At 36.0% G+C, this 21,749-nt stretch overlaps 1 protein-coding gene across 1 annotated transcript in view; it reads left to right on the forward strand.

Annotated features, from left to right (window-relative positions):
* The window catches only part of LOC123545156 (menin-like), a 31,464-nt gene extending 11,553 nt beyond the window's left edge, over positions 1-19,911 (forward strand). Inside the window, exons 5-6 of the mRNA XM_045331469.2 lie at positions 4,210-4,434; positions 7,377-19,911. Coding sequence (XP_045187404.2) covers positions 4,210-4,434; positions 7,377-8,568 — 1,417 coding nt within the window. The 3' untranslated portion in view covers positions 8,569-19,911. The remainder of the gene's footprint in view (positions 1-4,209; positions 4,435-7,376) is intronic.
* Positions 19,912-21,749: the final 1,838 nt, after the last annotated feature.

Genomic DNA, 21,749 nt, shown 5'->3' on the forward strand with positions numbered 1-21,749 from the left:
AACTTTGAAAATCTTCTTGTCCAAACCACAAAGCCTAGGGCTTTGGCATTTGTAATGTAGCATCATCTAGTGGTTCTCTACCAAGTTTGTTCAAATTATCCCCCTAGGGTCAAATATGGCCCCGCCCTGGGTGGTCACATGGTTCATATAGACTTATATAGGGAAAAGATCTTAAAATCTTGTCAATAACCTACAACATTCAAATTTGGACCACATGTATGGTTTTGAGTGGCAAGATGAACCTTGACATGAGTTGACCTTGATTTTGACCTAGTGACCTACTTTCAGATTTCTGTAGCTACAGCCTTCAAATTTGGACCACATGCATAGTTTTGTGCACTGAAACAAACTTTGACCTTGACATTGACCTAGTGACCTACTTTCACATTTTTGAAGGTACAGGCTTCAAATTTGGACCACATGCATAGTTTCGTGTTCTGAAATGGAATTTGACCTTGATTTTGACCTACTGACCTACTTTCACATTTCTCAAGCTACAGCCTTCAAATTTGGACCACATGCATAGTTTTGTGTACCGAAATAACTTTGACCTTTACATTGACCTAGTGACCTACTTTCACATTTTTGAAGGTACAGGCTTCAAATTTGGAACACATGCATAGTTCTGTGTACCGAAACAAACTTTGACCTTGATTTTGACCTAGTGACCTACTTTCACATTTCTTGAGCTACAGCCTTCAAATTTGGACAACTTGCATAGTTTTGTGTACCGAAATGAACTGTGACCTTAAGATTGACCTAGTGACCTACTTTCACATTTCTGTAGCTACGGGCTTCAAATTTAGACCACATGCATAGGATTGTGTACCGAAACAAACTTTAACCTTGACAATGACCTAGTGACTTACTTTCACATTTTTGAAAGTACAGGCTTTAAATTTGGACCACATGCATAAATTTGTGTTCTGAAGTGTAATTTGACCTTGATTTTGACCTAGTGACCTACTTTCACATTTCATCCTTGAAATTGATCTAGTGACCTACTTTCACATTTCTCAAGCTACAGCTTTCGAATTTGGACCACATGCACAGTGTTGTGTACGGAAATGAAATTTGACCTTGAGCTAGTCAGTAAGTCTTGAAATTTGGAACACTCAAAAATGGCACATTGGTGGGCGCCAAGATCACTCTGTGATCTCTTGTTTCCAAAGCTGTGGAGTTATTTAATGTTAAAGTACTATCACTGTGATAATTAACATTTATGTAAAATTTAAGTTGCAACATAGTGTTTTCCTTGAAAAACAGACAACCGACATTAATATGTGGTCTGTGTTTAGATATGTCGTCCCTCTGTTCTTATACCTAGGTGTACAGTAACTATACGGGCCATGGTGATAAGCAAGCCTGAAGACCAATAGTCCAGTTCTTAGAAACCAGTAAAAATGATTGAATTCTAAAGAACAAGAAGAATTGTAAAATGACACCTCATCTCTCAAAGAAACAAGTGACTATAGATATAAAATGTGTTTGTTGTCAAAACTTCACAAATTAGATATTGAACAGCTAGATCGTTCCGTATTTGTCTGAACTCAGATCCTTTCCCAAAATTGTAAAAAAGATAAAGAAACCATGCAGAAGGAGAGAACTCTTTTAGATCTCTATTAACTTTTGTATTTCTGAGTATGAAGGGTTCTTTCATGGACCTCTGCAAGAAATACACATACACTCGAAACCCATTATAACGCTTCTCGATATAACGTGGTATTCGTTATAACGCTGTTTCGTGTCTTGGTTCCCAAATTTCAGAGGGTAAAAAAGTCAAAAATCAAAAAAAAAAAAAAAAAAAAAAAAAATCCACGGATGTTATTTAATTTGATCATAACCAGTGTTAAAACTACATGTACGTGTACATTAACACCTTTCCATGACAACTGTGACAAAAATCAATAATCGTCTGCTAACTTACTTGTTTGCGTATCGCCTTTGTTAAAGTTTCAATACATGTAGACCTGTGACAATTAGGCAATCAGTACCGTGTCAAAATTAAATTGTTTGCATTAACAATCATGGAAGATCAGTCAGTCAACTATCAGACTGTTTAAGTTTGCACCAATTAAGTGGATGACATTAACACTCGAGTGAATAAAAATCGAACAACAGGCCCAGTTTTGTAATAAAATGCAGCCGTTTTTCATAATCATCATTCTCGGTTCATCGGAATTTGCGAAGATTCGAAGCACTGAAAGCCATATTGAGAATGTTCTCCCTTTTTAATATCGTATATTAACGACGGTGATTTAACAATTTTCTATCTTATTTATCGATTTTCTTCATGTATTCAAAATTATTTTTTTTTAAGACTGTCCGCGTTTTTTCTCTTTTAGTTACATAAACCCCCAGTGCAATTGCATTGCGTATGTAATTTTCATGACAGCGCACACCTCACACAGCGTTATACATGTTTACTTCCGGGATAAACAATTTCAACTTTCTTTTAGAATCACGACAAAATGAGAAGATGACACAGCGTTATAATTCTTTTAATGTATTTTTCAGTAGCATTTAAGGTAAAAAAATGTCCCGTTAATACGATTCTTATTTCTTATTAACATGAAACAGCGTACAAAATACGTCTAATACATTACCGATGGGTGGGGTATTGCATTTACCGCTGATACGATCAACCCGCGTTATAAATTTAACCCCGCTAGATCCGCGGGTCTCGAACCTTGGACCCCGATGACAGCGTTATAATGGGGTCCCAGTGTATTGAGTCAGTGTATTAAAAAAGCATTGTTACTAGGGCAAATGACAGAAAGCCCCGAGTCATTTACTTCATGACTATTTACCATACACAAGTTCTGAAAAGCTTACAGATTGTTACATTTTTAGCTCACCTGAGCACGAAGAAGGTGAGCTTTTGTGATCGCCCTGAGTCCGTCGTCGTCCATCGTCAACCACTCTAGAGGTCACAGTTTTGGCCCAATCTTAATGAAACTTGGTCAGAATGTTACCCTCAATAAAATCTCGGACGAGTTTGATATTGGGTCATCTGGCATCAAAAACTAGGTCACCAGGTCAAATCAAAGGAAAAGCTTGTTAACACTCTAGAGGCCACATTTATGACAATATCTCTATGAAACTTTGTCAGAATCTTGATGATCTTTAGGTCAAGTTCAAATCTAAATCATGTGGGGTCAAAAATAAGGTCACCAGGTCAAAAAATCAAAGGAAAAGCTTGTTAACACTCTAGAGGCCACATTTATGACTGTATCTTCCTGAAACTTGGTCAGAATGTTAATCTTGATGATCTTTAGGTCAAGTTGGAATCTGGGTCATGTGGGGTCTAAAACTAGGTCACCAGGTCAAATCAAAGGAAAAGCTAGTTAACACTCTAAAGGCCACATTTATGACCATATCTTAATGAAACTTGGTCAGAATGTTAATCTTGATGATCTTTAAGTCAAGTTCAAATCTGGGTCAGGTGGGGTCAAAAACTAGGTCACCAGGTCAAATCAAAGGAAAAACTTGTTAACAGTCTAGAGGCCACATTTATGAAATTTCTCTATGAAACTTGGTGAGAATGTTAATCTTGATGATCTTTAGGTCAAGTTCAAATCTGGGTCAAGTGGGGTCAAAAACTAGGTCACCAGGTCAAATCAAAGAAAAGTTAGTTAACACACTAGAGGCCACATTTATGACAATATCTTAATGAAACTTGGTCAGAATGTTAGTCTTGAAGATCTTTAGGTCAAGTTCCAATCTGGGTCAGGTGGGGTCAAAAACTAGGTCACCAGGTCAAATCAAAGGTAAAGCTTGTTAACACTCTAGAGGCAACATTTATGACCATATCTTAATGAAACTTGGTCAGAATGTTAATCTTGATGATCTTTAGGTCAAGTTCCAATCTGGGTCAGGTGGGTTCAAAAACTAGGTCACCAGGTCAAATCAAAGGGTAAGTTTGAAACTCATTAGAATTTATCAGAATGTTTGTCTTGATGACTTCTAAGTCAGGTTGGAATCTAGGTCATGTGGGGTCAAAAACTAGGTCACCAGGTCAAATCAGAGGAAAAGCAAGTTAACACTGTAGAGAACACTAACTTATCAGGGGTTAGAATTAGGTCAGGTGAGCGATACAGGGCCTTCAGGGCCCTCTTGTTCTGTACAGTACAGCCTTTTCAGACAATGTCACCATTCCTTATCACATTATTTAATGTTTATGATTTTATGTACATTATTTCTTGTCAGATATCCAATGTCACTTGGTAACCTTGGTGACTTAGAGGAGATATGTGAGAGCCCAGGGAGACCCCCTCCGTTGTCATTGTTTGAAGAAGGTGTGAAATCATCTGTCACCAACTATAATGACCAGCATATCTATCCATACACATACCTAGGTGGACACCTGTACAGAATGGGCAAATATAGAGAAGCCCTACAAGCTTGGGCTTGTGCCTCAAATGTAATCAAACAGTAAGTTACAATTAAAAATGTTTCATTCATGTTGTTTTCCTTTTTTGTAGCTTAGTAATAATTAAGGGGTGTCCAAAATTTACAGAAAACATTCTTGTATCAACTCTGTTTAGAAGCAAAATATTTATTTAGCTTTACATGTATCTTAAAGGAGAGACCAGTCTGTATGTGAGATGATTTCTGTTTAGAAACTCGGAACTTGCGGACAGATATTAAACTTATGTAAAATTATTGATATTGGAGGATGATATTTGTTGATTTTGAGGATGCAGTGATATACAATTATCGACTTTTTCATCAGGATTTATCAACCCAAAAAGAAAAAAGTTATATTCACCGAGCCGAACTTTTTCATAGGTTGATATCAGGATTTATCAACCCAAAAAAAAGTTATATTCACCGAGCCGAAGGCGAGGTGAATATTACTTTTTGAGGGTTGATAAATCCTGATATCAACCAATGAAAGGTTGATATCAGGATTTATCAACCCAAAAAAAAGTTATATTCACCGAGCCGAAGGCTATGAAAAACCAATGAAAAAGTCAATAATTGTTTTATTACATGAATAGATGTATAGTCAGTCTTGTTATTACAATTGTATTCTCATTTAATTGGATGATTGAAATTGGAAATATTGCCGCCTATTTTTAGACCAAATCAGGTTGATATTGGCTTTCCAAGCACCTACTTCGATCTATTTTTATATCGTACTATTTATAACCCAAGATAAGTTGATATGATATGAACACATTACTTTTCGAACCGTTTTCAGGCAATCAGTGAAACAATAGAATACAGTCATGTAATAATCCATGTGATTAAATCCAAACAGACAAATAAGATTTTCATGTATCTTCAAAAGTTGAAATCCACATTTATTTTTATACCCCCCACCAAAAAACGGGGGGGGTGGGGGGGGGCTATATAGGAGTCAGTTTTGTCCCGTCCCGAAATCTATATGCCTGGAAGGATTTTAATTTAACTTCACATTATTATTCCTCAAGACCAGATGACGTGTTGAACACATCACCTATGCCTGATGGTCAAAGGTCAGGTTCACAATTCAAGGTCAAAGGTTAGATATTTGGTTTTTGCTCCATAACTTCTATGTGCCTGGAAGGGTTTTATTTTACTAAATGGATTTGATTCAAACTTACAATAGTTGTTCAACATCATCACCCATATCATATGACACAAGGGCCATAACTCTTGCACCAATATTTCATAAATTATGCCCCCCTTTTTACTTAGAATTTCAGGTTAAAAAACTATTTTCTGATTGGCTAATATTTGAATGCTTCATTCTGATTGGCTTAGAGCCAAAGGGAAGTAACCTTTTTTAGCTCACCTGTCACAAAGTGACAAGGTGAGCTTTTGTGATCGCGTGGCGTCCGTCGTGCGTGCGTCCATAAACTTTTGCTTGTGACCACTCTAGAGGTCACATTTTTCATGGGATCTTTATGAAAGCTGGTCAGAATGTTCATCTTGATGATATCTAGGTCAAGTTCGAAACTGGGTCACGTGCCTTCCAAAATTGGGTCAGTAGTTCTAAAAATAGAAAAACCTTGCGACCTCTCTAGAGGCCATATTTTTCAATGGATCTTCATGAAAATTAGTCAGAATGTTCACCTTGATGATATCTAGGTCAAGTTCGAAACTGGGTCACATGCCGACAAAAACTAGGTCAGTAGGTCAAATAATAGAAAAACCTTGTGACCTCTCTAGAGGCCATATTTTTCATGGGATCTTCATGAAAATTGGTCTGAATGTTCACCTTGATGATAACTAGATAAAATTCGAAAGTGGGTCACGTGCGGTCAAAAAAACAAGGTCAGTAGGTATAAAAATAGAAAAACCTTGCAACCTCTCTAGAGGCCATATATTTCATGAGATCTTCATGAAAATTGTTGAGAATGTTCACCTTGATTATATCTAGATCAAGTTCAAAACTGGGTCACATGCCTTCAAAAACTAGGTCATTAGGTCAAATAATAGAAAAACCTTGTGACCTCTCTAGAGGCCATATTTTTCAATGGATCTTCATGAAAATTGGTCAGAATTTTTATCCTGATGATATCTAGGTCAAGTTCAAAACTGGGTCACATGAGATCAAAAACTAGGTCACTATGTCAAATAATAGAAAAAAACGACATCCTACTCAGTTCAAAACTGGGTCATTTGGGGACAGGTGAGCGATTCAGGACCATCATGGTCCTCTTGTTTAACTTTTGTACTGAGTTACTACCCACTAAATTCCAAGAATTAGTCTATTTTTAGAAATTCTATTTTTAGATTTTGGGTTTTTCCAAATTTAAGGCATCATAGCGCATGCAGCATTCTTTTTTCATCTGGGTATTTTTACCCGGTGCTGATGTGAGTCATTAATTTCAAATGTAACCTTTTTCAAACATGGCTTTTGGTGGGGGTATGAATCACATTTGGTGATAGCTCTAGTTATACATAGAAATAGCTGTTGGTCCAAACCATAAACGTTAATGCAAATAAATTTAATGATTTCATGGTATCTGTTATTTTTTTCTAGGAAATGTACATACGTTATCTGATGGAGTGGTTACGGTCTCTGACCTTGATTTACTTGCCCCACACCACTTAATGTAGAATTTTTTCCTTGACTCTTCCTCCGCCATTAAAACTGGAAAGTGGGATGTTTATACATTATTTGCACTATGAACTTAGTTTGTATAATCCTTGCATAAAGCTCTCAGTCTCGAAGCACTTCTGGAACGATCATTAATTGTATGGCTATGAACCTAATTAAGTAATTTATCCTCTGGTCTAACAGTAGATTAAATTTTGTGTAGATTCTTCAAGGGAAATGAAACACATGTCAAATATAATTTGTATTTGATAGATTTGTTCACTCCATAGTTTCACTCCAAGGGTTTCTTGCTTTTGTAATTTGGGCATATATTTTTCTGCAGGTACAATTACAATAGAGAAGATGAAGAAATCTACAAAGAATTTATAGAGATAGCAAATGACTGGCTGCCGACCATAATGAGAAATATTGCTACAGAAAATGCTGCAAGACTACGCAGAAACTCACTGCTATATGATACAGATGCATATGCAAATTTTCTCAAGTTTTATGACGGTATCTGTAAATGGGAAGAAGATAGTCCAACACCAGTGTTACATACTGTTTGGGCTAAGCAGTTTGTGTACTCTCTCGGAAAGTTTGATTCGCGCGTCAGAAAGTGCATCCAAATACATGCAGAGGGCGTAGAGGATGAATCCTCTAGCTCGGATTCCAGTAGTGAGGATGAAAATCAAGAAAATTGTGATGTTAATGGAAATGGGGTGGTGAAAGAAGATGGTGTTAAGAAAAGTCGAGGTAGAAAACCGAAAGCAAAAAAGAGGAAATTAAATGAGCAGAAACTTGGAAACGGGGTCCAAGATGGATCAGGGGATACAAAGGTAAATGGGAACAATGCGGAAGAACAGATCAAACACACTATTGAAGAACTTGTCTCAAAAGTTGGAGAATCAGATAGTCAGAGAGATACACCTCCAAATCCAAATTTAGCAGCACTTGCGCAAGCCTGCAGCGAGTCTATTCTCAACCCAGATTACTTGCTGACAGGGGGTGAACCATTTACAACAGCTACAACGCGGTCCACCCCATCATCTACTAGTGACAGGGTCAATGTTGATGTAAATGAGTTTCTGAGTTCTAAGTCAAACAGTACACAGTTTGTTGGTATGACAGTAGATTCCATGTTGAAGGCAGAAAGTCCTGCAGACATGATGATGTTCCGCAAGCCGCCAGACAGCGCTCCGTCCTCTGAAGAGGTTCAGACTCCTACACCTGAACCTACAGAGGCAAACACCAATTTAGAGGTTGATGCTATAACGTCAGGATGTGAGACCAGCGGGGAAGAAAAGTTAAATAACAGTTTTGCAATAGTGACACCAGATCCGGTAGATCTTCTGTTAGTGAGTCAAAAAATGAAAGGTTTAAGGAAACTGCTGTCGTCACTTAAACTAAACTCGAGTGCAATTACATTACAGTTGACAGCCCAGTCCCAGACAGATTTTAAACACAGTAGACGAGGTACTGGAGAGTTTGAACTCATCCATTCAAGGAAGAGGTCAAGGCGAGACATTCTTTAAAAATACAGGGTTATGATAACTATCAGCAGCTCTAATCATGTTAAGATTAATTTTGTTTTATGTGTATCTAGTTGTTTGCAGTATAGGAATGTAAGGATGTCAGTGATTGAAACAATATTTATACAACATCAGTTGCCGCAAGACAATTAGAAATAGATATGTAATTCTAATTGTAAATTGGTAATATAAACTTAAGTTCTTAATTCTTAAAAAGTACATAGGAAAGTCTTTTATTTGTTTAATGATATAATCGGTCAGTTTGCTAAAGGTAGTTTGAGATATTCATTCTCGTAAATATTCTCAGCTAGAATATGGGATACATGTACCTATTTGTGCCATCTGTAAGTGAATCTCGTAATGTTTTTTATGCCCCAGCCTTCGGGGCGGCATATAGTAATAGCACCATCCGTTTGTCACAATTTTATGACTAATCTGTGACTTTGTCATTCATGGATGGATTTCAGAAAGACTTTGCACAAATGATCAGTATGACATGATAATGTGTTGCATACAAGAACCATAAATCTACCTTTTGAATTTTCTCCCTTTATTGAATGTCCATCCTGATATCTTGTCTGGTCTGTAACACCTTGGTTCTTGGATAGATTTTGAATTAGCTTCGCACCAGTGATCAGCATGACATGAGAATGTGTTGTGTGCAAGGACAATAACTCTAACCCTTCTTTTTTTTTGAGTTATTTCCCATTATTGTTCTTGTCCAGGGAATAACTCTAAAACAACTGTAGGGAATGTATGCAACTTGCACACAATGATAGAGGTCATTTATAGAAAATGCAATGTACATGGACCATAATCAACCTGGCTTACTTTTTGAATTATCTCCCTTTATTGAATTTCCATCCCTGTTTCAATCCAGTCTGTAACTTTATCATTCATAGATGGACTTGACCAAACATAAAATAACAAATTGTATTGATGATGTTGTTACTAATTGATAAATTTTGAATGATTAGTTCTTGATTTGATTTTGAAGTGGTTGTTTCTATAAATAGATTTAATAAAAATGTTTTAGCTGGCAAAATATTGGTTAAATGTTTTAGGATTTATTGTGAAGCAGTGCAGTATGAATGTAAGGGAACAAATGAAGGACAATAGTTTCCTAATTAATCCACATGATATGTGTCCTGGTTTAGGAATGGTTTGTGTCCGTCCATCCTTCTGTTTCACTGTTGACTTTCCTGTAGAAGTAAATGAAAGCTTGGTGTTGTATAGGTTTGCCCATAAATGTGTTATAAACCGACTTATGCTTGTGGTTTCCATTTTTAAACAGTGCCTATTGTTCATTCCACGTTCCAGTGAGCATGGGTTTTCCTTGGTTTCTCTTCAGATATAAGACGATGTCTTTGATGTTGTACATCATTCTAAAGCTGTCTGAGGGCTGTTATAGAAGCTTCTTAAACTTTCAAAATATCTTGATTACTTTTGAATTTATTTCCAAAAATGATTTTGTTGGGTTTTTTTCTGTATTTCTATTAATTTTTCAGCCATTTTTTAGACACTAACAAGTTTTAAAAAATCATGTTTAATTATCAGTGGATTGTTTCAAAACTTTGAAGATAATTATTGTAGTCAGCATAGAAGCCACATTCTAAAATTCTAAACCTATTTGTTTTTTCCAGAAATTGCGATTTTGATTGATTTTTATAAAGGGAAAAAATACATTTTTATTGCCATCAAACTGAGATTACTGAAGATATTTTAAAATTTCAAAAAGGTCCTACCAACATGTTCAGAAACCTTTAAAATCATGTATAGCTTCTATCTGAGTTGAAAAGTAAAGCAACAGATCGTGAAAACACTGTTTCAGATTATGTGAATTAGATACTGTAAAATCATTAAATTTTGTGGTTTTTGTCAAAACGGCAATTTCGTTGGGATATGAATTTGTAGATTTCAACTTTTGAACATAAAATGAATGGGAATTTTACTTGTTTGTTGGGATTAAATTTTGTGGATTGACTCAACCACGAAATCCACGAAAATTAGTACCCCACAAATTTTAATGATTTCACAGTAGTAGGTGGCCACTTATAGGAAACAAAAAACCCTACAATATTTATAAATCATCTGCAAAAGGGACCAAGTGGTTAAATTTGTCAAAATTTTGCTTTGTAACTGCCAAAAAAAAAACTTTAAAAAGTACATTGGTGAAATTATCATTACCAAAACATTGATCCAGGGCCTGGTTGTTCGAAACTTTAACAGGCGATTAGGCTAACAGTTGATTAACTTTTAGGGTTATTTTTAGACATTTCAGAAGACTTTGAAAAATAAATGTAGGAGTTAAGAATTAATAACACTGAAAAATCTTTACAATAAAATCAAAACATCATTCTAGTGTTTCCCACCAAGAAGAGTATTTTGAATCAAAATTTAACCTGAGGTTAGTTTAACAGCCAGTTAAAATTTCGAACAACTGGACCCTGATTGTTGATTTTAATATGACATCACACTTACTACAGTTTTTTCCCCAATCTACAGCCTGTGATGTTAGAACAAATGCATGAATGTTGGATAGATTTTTGTGTTTGAGTAAAACTTGTGTGAATAATTTTCTTGTTTCTTTTATGAAGGCCTTAATTAAATGAGATATTATTGAATCTCGTTGTTGGTGCAATTTTTTGTTAAATTGTAAATAGATTGTTTCATGTACATACTGTTACACACTGTATATATGTTCCATTGATGTTGTATTACCAGGTGATAAAGTAACTGCTACAGGTCCATGCCAATACCTGTATTCATCAATGTCATCAGTCAGAAATTAAAGCTTGAGCTCAAAAATGTGTATAAGTTTCATTTCCCTCTGTTTTTAAACAGTTTCTTTGATTTTGCTAGAGCATAGTTGGGGCCTCAATGGCCCAATGGTTAGTGGTTATGGTTGCTTCAGTCACTTGCCTCTCACCTCTGTAGTTTTGAATCCACTTTTGAAAAATGCTTTCATGCGGGGAAGTATTAGCGATATGTTCTACCGAGGTGCTCTCTGAATTGTCTGCCTCTACCTGAACATCTAAAACGTCACATGGGCTCTTCCTCCACCATATAAGCAGGAAGGCCTCCTTATGAGTTGCTTAAGTTTCTTAAAAACCCAACAGAACAAAAAAAGGAAACCTATCTGAAGTTAAAGCAGTTGTTTGCTTTCCTGCCTTACAGCCAAATCCTTAATATATACACAGAATAATTAGAATATTTGAATTACTGAGTTTGAATTTCTGCCTTGAAACATTGATAAATGTCAGCCTAGGCTATCATCATTGTCCTGTGATATAACTGTGTTCTCATTTATGTGAAGTACAAATTTTTGCATGTGATTGTATTTGATATTTGTTAAATTTTTAACAGTACAGGAGAGACTAGGTATTAAATGGTTGATTTTACAGCAATATGTCAATTTACACGTGATCTTTTTAGCTACTGTTATTTTCATGGTATCAACACTTTTTCTCTTTGTTTTTAAGACTTTTTTTAGCATTTACAGAATTGATCAGCCATGCGCATAGAGCTACATATTTATATTCATTTTATAATGCTTACTATAAAATTTTAGATTTTTAACCTTCTGTTTTTACACAATACAATATAGGGCCATATTGTGAGTATTGTAAACTTAATGTTAGTTTTTTTGTCTCCCAAAAGTTTGGGGGGCGGAGGGGGGCATTTAGATTAGCCCTTGTCTGTACATCTGTCTGTCAGAATTTGTGTCATGCATATCTCAAAAAGTATTCGACCCAGAGTCATCAAACCTCACAGTGAAGTTGTGGTATGCCTGATTTGTGATTCACGTAGCCAGACCAGAGTTAGAGCTCTTGACATAGTCAGAAATATGCATAAAAGGGCCTAAAAGTTTGTGTCACATGTACCTCAGAAAATATTTGACCTTTGATTATGAAACTTGATCAGAATAATATTCAGGATGTGAAGTTTTGCACCTGTGGTTTTGGTCGAGAGTTCACTGAGCCAGTTTAGAGTTATGGTCCTTGACTTAGTCAAAAATATGCATTCAGGGCAAAAAGGGGAATGTCCGATGTATTTCAAAAAATATTTGACTTAGAGTCATAAAAAATTAGAGGACTGATATATAGCGTGTGAAATTGAGCACCTGGTGTTCTTTTTGGGACGACCAGAGTTATGGAATTTGACTTTGTGAAAAATACACTTAAATTGCGTAAAGTTTGTTTTGCATGTATCTTTAAAGATATTTCAGCTAGTGTCATGAAACCATGAACAGTTACAGGAAGTGGGGGGCACCTGTGTCCATATGTTGATAAAGTTTCATGTAATAAAGTTAAGTAGGAGACTTCTCTTTTGGGCTTTTTATGTCCCCGAAGGGAGGCATATTAGTTTTCAACTGTCCGTCCATTCGTTAGTTAGTTCGTCACAACGTTAACTTTTTGCATGAAGGCACTTTACTCGCGAACCACTGCACCCAGGACCTTCAAACTTCACATGCTGATAGTACTTATTGAGTACACGACCCTTACTGACTTTGGGATCAAAGGTCAAGGTCACCAGGTCAATGGTCAAGGGGCTGCGGGAGCATTTGTCACCATTAGTGACAGCTCTTGTTTGTGTAAGGTTTTGGTGAATTTTTTTTTTCCAATGTGATGCAATACAAGTATACATGTATGAAAAATTTATAGAAGTATGAATGCCAAATTTGGTGATTCAGATAAAGCTCCACATTTACATTATCTAAAGGTACTGACCTCCAGATTTTGGCTAAAAAGATCTTTCTTTAAAATTGAAGTTTGGCCATATTATCGATGTTAGAATATAAGTTTTTGTTTCTAAACTGTCTCAAAAATACTAAATTAAGAGAGAGAGAAAAAAAAAGATGGCCGTTTCAGGAATCGAACCCGGGCCACTGCGGAGGTAAAAAAGTTTCTGCTGTCGTTACCAATACCACTATGGAGGATTATCTATTTAACTGCCATTTAATATAGATATTTGTAATTAAGGCAGTTTACTTTGAGTAAAGTGTTACAAACGCTTTTCGATTTTCATCGTAAAAATGAGTAAAAACAACTAATTCTCATGTGTTTCCATAACACAATGTCATATAGTCTTGTCAGTAATTAAGTTTCAAAGTATTCTTAAGAAATATAGCATTGATATCCTGATACCTGAATTTTTTAATTTTTTTGTTGTCATAGGATCTGGAGGTCAGTGCCTTTAAGGTTAGAATATAATATTATCTACATTTATACTAAGTTTTACATATTGATAAAATATTTATCTGTCATCAAGAAATAGCAAAAGACATAAAACATCGCTGTACTATCTATGAAATGTTGTTGCTTTTTTATCCACTAAAAAATCCTATTTCATTAAGGGTAGTGAATAGAATGTGAATGAGTTGCCAAGAGGCTTTTACTTTAATTTCAGTAAATTCTGCATGTCTCCGTCTGTATGACTATGTCATGGAAAGTAGGCAATTTTTATTTGCAAAATTGATATGCTTGCTTTCTTTCTTGTTCACTACTGTTTCTTGCAGTTAATTGTCATAGTCTCTATGCCAGTTTTGACATGCGGTATTGTGTTACATCTATGTCCATCTGTCTGTCTGTCTATCTGCCCTGTGTTTCTGCAGGTGTAAAGTGAGGGATTTACAGAACATAGATCTTTTTTAGTTACAGTAACTGTTACAGACCATCGACTTTCACTTTGCATCTTTTAAAATGGATGCAGTTATTGAACAGATTTTTCCCATGCAGGACAACAGATCAAGATTCTGTTTTTGCTCAGCTATTTTTTCGTTATTGCCATTACACATGTATAATTTACATCATACGTTTCAGGGGATAAAAATGCAGTTTAATTTATGTTAGAGAAGCGAATTATGCTACTTAAACATTGCTCTTGTTTGAATACCTTAGATCTGTGTATGTAACTTTCTGGTATGTTATAATCATATCAATTCTGTGGACCATGTTATGAGTATAGAATGTTTTTATTGCTCACTCTAACATCAGTGTCAGGCACATGGTACCTTCTTACCTTCTTGTAAATAATTATGCATATTCATTGAGATGTTTTGCATGTATGTTTTTAGTTTTAAAACATTTTCGTATCTTGAAATGAAAAGCCATTGTCATGCTTGTATTTATTGTTTACCTGTTGTGTGGGAAGTAGTTGACTGATTTTGTTTGCTCACCTGAGCACAAAGTGTTTAAGGTGAGCTTTTGGATTTTTGGATGTCTGTTGTCTGACTGTCCATCATTCATAATTTCTTTAAAGATCATGTCATCCTCAATTACCAAGCCAAGTTTCAACTAGTTAGTCCACTACTGGCTGTGATCTGCAAAGGTAATTTATTGGCAGTTAGTTTGCTGCTAAGGGCAGGTGGAAGAGCATGAGACAGCAAATCTAATGTCTGTAAGTTAAACCGAAGGTCAAGGAAAATGTCGACAATTTGTAAGAAGGCAAAAAGTCTGAAGTCACCTGTCATCTCCGTCATTATGTTTGGAAGTCATCATTGTGTAGTGAAGAACACATCAGTTTGGTGTGGACTCTGTGATCAGTGAGAAGGTTAACCAACTGTAGTTACTGAAACTTCATACCTATTTAAGCTGTTGACTCCAGAATTGTCATAGGTTTGTGGCAATGAGTCTATGTGCAGAGCGCATGAACCTGGTTGGTGGGTCAAAGGTCAAGGTCATAAATTGAGCCCAAACATCACATCTGTCCATCATATTTCACATTTGAAGGTCAAAGATTGTAGCCTGAGATTTAATGTCCACTGAATCCTTTGATCCTCTTTAGGCTTATATTGCCCTGCTTTGCCAAGCTCTTTTCTGCATATGAAATACTCCATATACTATGTCAGAATGTGTTCATTTGGGAATATGGAACTTAAGTAAGAGTGATTCAAATTCCATTTGTTAAAGATCTGCAATATTGTATTTCTGTAAGGGAGAGTGTATCACAGAATAGCAGACAGATGTCCTAATTAATACTGGCAGTTTGCAATTTAAAAAACAAACAAAAACAAAATTTAATGAAATGTCTATCATGTATATTGTTATTTTTCCATCAAAATCTTTACTCTTTTTATGCAGATTTCATTGATTCGCAGTGTTCTAATCATATTCCCTTTGTTTTATTCTAACACTTCTAAACCCATTATATTGTGTCCACATAAAATAGCTGTTCTTGCTGAAACCACAAAATTTAATGCCAGTGACATTTAAATGATGAACTACATAATTAATTTCTGTTCTTTTTGAGAAATTAGCATTTTATGATGTATTTTTAGACTGCAAACTACCTATATATAGAGCTTTTATTTCTCCTTTGAAAATTCTTTTTTAGATGGAGATGTATGTTCAAAGTGTTATGTTTTTTCATGCTTACTTGTACATTTCCATCACATTGAGGTTGGTGAAAGTTTGCTTTTGTAATCTTTTCCTTCAGATTGAAGGAAAAGCGTTATATACATTGTAAGAACTTTCTTTCCATGTCCTTGTTAATTTTTCTCTGTAATTGTTATTGATGTTGTTTCTTGTTGTTGTTGAAGAATTCACATTTGTTTTTAATGTTTTTTTTTTATTGTAAAAACTTGAATGGCAGGTGTATATTTTGTGGTGAACAGATCTCTATTTTATCCATTTTGCATCATTAGTGCTGTTTCATTTAGTGCTATTTTGAACATTTTGTTTCGTCATTTAGTTCATAAATTGTGTAGTGATAATGTCTGATTCACATATTCTGTATTTCAGATACAGTGAATCATCCGAACAGTAACATAGCTTGTAATCTAAAAACTTTTTTTTTTTTTGTTTATGGAAAAAAAGAAAGACTGGTTCTAACCAGGTGCTCGTCCATGCCAGAAACAATGTCTGAAGGGCAACTGGGGTCTTCCTTCACCGTCGAAAGCGGAATAAGTCATCATACAGCTCAAATAATGTGGGTGTGACTTTAAATCCAACACCAAGAAAAATTTGTACTGAGACAGGGCTTTGGAAATTGCTATTTTCCCCAAGGATTCACATAGATCTTGACAAGTCTTTGACTTGGATGCTGTTCCTAAGAAATTCCTTGAAAATGACTAAAACCTTAAAACTTGAATGTCAACCAAAACTCCTTGAAAAATGGTATGTCAGCTATTTGTTTTGTAGAAAGAGTACATTAAAAAATAGAACAAATGAAAATAATTTGAAAGAAAATAATGATATTTGGTCACTAAACAATGGAAAACATTGATTTGAACAAATAATCAGATATAATGTGGATTGACATTGTATGATTACTTATGGTTACTAGTAAATCATTTTTATTCCCCCTTCGACGAAGGTGGGGTATATTGTTTTGCAGATGTTGGTTTGTCGGTCGATCCGTAGACCAATTGGTTTCCGCATGATAACTCAAGAATGCTTGGGCCTAGGATCATGAAAGTTGATAGGGAGGTTGGTCATGACCAGTAGATGACCTTTATTGATTTTGAGGTCAGTTTCTTAAAGGTCAAGGTCACAGTGACCTGGAACACTTAAAACAATTTCTGGATGATAACTCATGAAAGCTTGGGCCTAGGATCATGAAAGTTGATAGGGGTGTTGGCCATGACCAGCAGATGACCCCTATTGATTTTGAGGTCAGTTGCTCAAAGGTCAAGGTCATATTGACCTGGAACAGTTAAACGGTTTCCGGATGATAACTCCAAAACAGTTGGACCTAGGATCATCAAAGTTGATAGGGAGGTTGGCCATGACCAGCAGATGACCCTTATTGATTTTGAGATCAGTACCTCTTAGGTCAAGTTCACAGTGATCTGGAACAGTTAAAGGGTTTCCGGATGATAACTCAAGAACGCTTGGACCTAGGATTATGAAAGTTGATAGGGAGGTTGGCCAAGACCAGCAGATGACCCCTATTTTGAGGTCAGTATGTCAAGGACACAGTGACCCAGAACAATTAAACAGTCTCCGGACTGTAACTTGAGCATGCTTGGGCCTAGGATCACAAAACTTAATAGGGATGTTGATCATGACCAGCAGATGACACCTATTGATTTTGAGGTCAATAGGTCAAAGGTCAAGGTCACTGACCAAATAATTTCTGTTCCTTGTGCAATTACTGAATGCATCAAGGGGGGCTTTTCGTGTCCTACGAGCTCTTGTTATTGTATGACACATTGGCATTTTACAGATAGTGTACTTTGTATAAATATGGCAAGAGAGATAGCACTGGTTGAATGTATGGTGGGAAGCGATTTTGTCTTGGACCGATTGAGTTTTCCGAAGCCCTGATACAGGGGTTATTGTGAGAAAATAACAGCTTTTGTACAGAGATATTGCCTGTTGTTGAGAGGTGTTGTTAACAAATATACTCCAGCAGGGAACACCTTTCATATTTCATATCATTCAAAAGAATGATGGTTAGAGCTTTTTTTTTTATTTTTTGTAACATCTATGGTAGTTTTTAACACATCTAAAGATACCACTATTGAGTCCAGTATTTTCTGTCATATTAGACTAAGCTTTCAAAAAGTTGCACAAAGTTTGTACTACCCAGTTAGGAGATCATTATAAAAGATTATGTGAACCAGACAGTAAGTGCAGTTTTATGGTTGTTTGTATTGAGATTGTTATGCCCCCGGCATCTACTGATGCAGGAAGCATATAGTGACTGTCCTGTCCATTCCTTCATCCATCCGTACGAGGTTAACCAAATGGGACCGTTTCGTCTAGCATCAATAACCCTAACTACAATGACTTGATACTAATTCAGATGTTACCTGTGACCATTCCTCATCTTCAGACATCACCTGACCTCAGTTTGACCTTGACCTCATTTTGGACTTAGGTTGCTTTATATGGGCCATCTCTTGGTTAACCAAATGGGACCGTTTCGTCTAGCATCAATACTGCTTACAAGAATGAATTGATACTAATACAGATGTAACCTGTGACCGTTCCTCATCTTCAAACATCACCTGACCTCAGTTTGACCTTGACCTTGTTTTGGACTTAGGTTATTTTGTATCGACAAGGATGCCACCGGGGGCATCAAGCGTTTATTGAACGCAGCTCCTTCTTTTAATTTTGTGCTCACCATATTCCAACATCCACTTTTCTGTTTGATATAAAAGACCTCAAAAAAATTAAAACAGATTCAAAATTTTCAATAATCTATAGGTTGTTGTGAAAAAAATACCCGTGTGTCCTTTTTGTGTGAAAGTCTTTCCTTATGACTGAATCTCAGGCCTTTCTCTCCATCCTTCTGTTGTAGAAATATCCTTATTTGAAAGAAAGTGCTAGATAAGGAACAATTTTTGGCCTAAGTAAATTCTTATAATTATTGAATAGTACTTCTGTTCCAGTGTGATTTGGATTATTTATTATTTGGTCAAACTAAAGGAGTGACGCAATGACATTTGCTGTTACACAATTAGTTTTTCTATGTACAGTAAAATATTTTTGTCTAACAAATACTCTAAAATCCCGAAAACTGTCAAAATTGTACAGAAAATGTGAATAACCTAGGCTTGCCAATATTTATCAATAGGCAAATACTAAGTAAAAAATAAATTAAAATTCGAAGCATTACCATATACAGAGAGGGATCCAAATAACACCAGGTAAACACTAGGTGCAATTTTTTCACAGTTACAATTTAAGAAACAGTGTTCTCATGTGATAGATATTTTGAACTTTTTATTCAAAACAAATTTTCTTTTTATTTCATCTCTTAAAGAAATTGTACCTATTTATAGTTTTTTACTATCATAAAATGTATTTAATATAGAACTGTAATATCACATGATGTTTCTTTAATTCACGGAAGAACTTGTAACAAATGTTGTTGTTTTATATGAATTAGAACAAGAAAGCTTCATTTAATAGCAAAATTGAATTTTTTACTTTTTTTTTAAGTTTTGTAAAGTCAAAGAAGTTTTACTTTTGGCATTTTATTCTTATAGTCACAATACACCAATGTCTGTTTTGTCAAAATATAATGCAAGGGTTATTTAACAGAACAGAACTTGTCATATTTACAAAGTTATTTTAATTCATACAAAAACCCAATTATGGAAAAGAAAGTTCCACTATTAAAAATGTGACTTTTGCATGTTCTTTAGTACATGATCAGTTTTGGGGTTTTAGAGTGGTAATACAGTTAAATTTGGATTACACAGAAGCCTAGTTACTGGTCAGTTTAGCAACTTCATTTTTTGTGTTTAATTTTCATCATACATAATTATTGACATGTGAAAGTCAAGTACAATTTCTATTGTTTTCAAATTGGAAGAATCAAGCTATTTGTGCTACTAATGGTTAAATTTTGTAACATGTTGAAATAAAATAAATTGTCTCACGTTTTTTAGCCGTGTTTTAGTATTCACTGAACCCGAAGTTGAATACAGTTTTCACAAAGAAGTAATGAGACTCAAGAAGCATCTTGGTTTATTGATTCTAGGTTTAACTGTTACATTACCCATGATCCAATACATTTTCACAAGATGGAACCCTACCTCATATCTCCATACTTTGGGTCCCCACCTTTTCAAAGGAAAAATGGGGACATAGAGATACTGCTTACATGTATATTGCAGTGTGCCTGGTCCATAAACTTTACCATCTATCACAAGATTTTAATGGTATAAGGCACAAATAGTACCTAACAAGGTGTGGCATCCAAGACACAGACTTGTAGCTCCAGGGTCAAGGTCACACTCGGAGGTTTACAGGATCTATAATGTGTCTGTTCAGTAATAAGGGATTTTAATGTTATTCATTACAAATGTTCACCATAACAAGGTACCAGAATGTTTGGACATGTTGCTCTATGGTCAAGGTCCCACTCAGGAGTCAAAGTTTTATAAAGCTTATCTTGTCTTAATTCCACAACTGCCACCCATCAAGGGATTTTAATATTCATTCACAGAAATATTACCCATTATATGCACATGCAAGATCAGTGGTCAAGCTGTCCAGTCCAAGACTGACATCTATCAGTGGATTCAGGATTTAATAAAACTAGTAGTAAATATCAGGCTTTAAAACAATGAGTTCATATGATGCATGCAATATCCTTCTAGATATTGATACAATGCAAACCTAATGACAATATTCACAGGTAACTTTGAAAGTACAGTATTGCTTGATCAATTATTATGCTCCCCCCCACCCCTTCGAAGAAGGAGGGGTATATTGTTTTGCAAATGTCGGTCAGTCTGTATGTAGACCAATCTGTTTCCAGATGATAAGTCAACAAGAGCTGTCACTAATGGTGACAAATGCCCCCACAGCGCCTTGACCTTTGATGTGGCGACTCCAAAGTCAATAGGGGTCGTGTTCTCAATAAGTACTATTAGCATGTGAAGTTTGAAGGTCCTGGGTGCAGTGGGTCGCGAGTAAAGTGCCTTCATGCAAAAAGTTAACATTGGCCCCTGTGACCTTGACCTTTGACCTGGTGACCCCAAAGTTAGTAGGGGTCATGTACTCGATGAGTACTATCAACATGTGAAGTTTCAAAGTCCTGGGTGCAGTGGTTCGCGAGTAAAGTGCCTTCATGCAAAAAGATAACGTTGGCCCCTGTGACCTTGACCTTTGACCTGATGACCCCAAGGCTAGTAGGGGTCGTGTGCTGAATAAGTACTATCAGCATATGAAGTTTGAAGGTCCTGGGTGCAGTGGTTCACGAGTAAAGTGCCTTCATGCAAAAAGTTAACGTTGGCCCCTGTGACCTTGACCTTTGACCTGGTGACCCCAAAGTCAGTAGGAGTTGTGTACTCAATGAGTACTATCAGCATGTGAAGTTTGAAAGTCCTGGGTGCAGTGGTTCGCGAGTAAAGTGCCTTCATGCAAAAAGTTAACGTTGACCCCTGTGACCTTGACCTTTGACCTGGTGACCCCAAAGTCAGTTAGGGTCGTGTTCTCGATGAGTACCATCAGCATGTGAAGTTTGAAGGTCCTGGGTGCAGTGGTTCACGAGTAAAGTGCCTTCATGCAAAAAGTTAACGTTGGCCTCTGTGACCTTGACCTTTGATCTGGTGACCCTAAAGTCAGTAGGGGTTGTGTACTCGATGAGTACTATCAGCATGTGAAGTTTGAAAGTCCTGGGTGCAGTGGTTCGCGAGTAAAGTGCCTTCATGCAAAAAGTTAACGTTGGCCCCTGTGACCTTGACCTTTGACCTGGTGACCCCAAAGTCAGTAGGGGTC

The sequence above is a fragment of the Mercenaria mercenaria genome, chromosome 1 (genome assembly GCF_021730395.1).
Source record: "Mercenaria mercenaria strain notata chromosome 1, MADL_Memer_1, whole genome shotgun sequence".
NCBI lineage: Eukaryota > Metazoa > Mollusca > Bivalvia > Venerida > Veneridae > Mercenaria > Mercenaria mercenaria.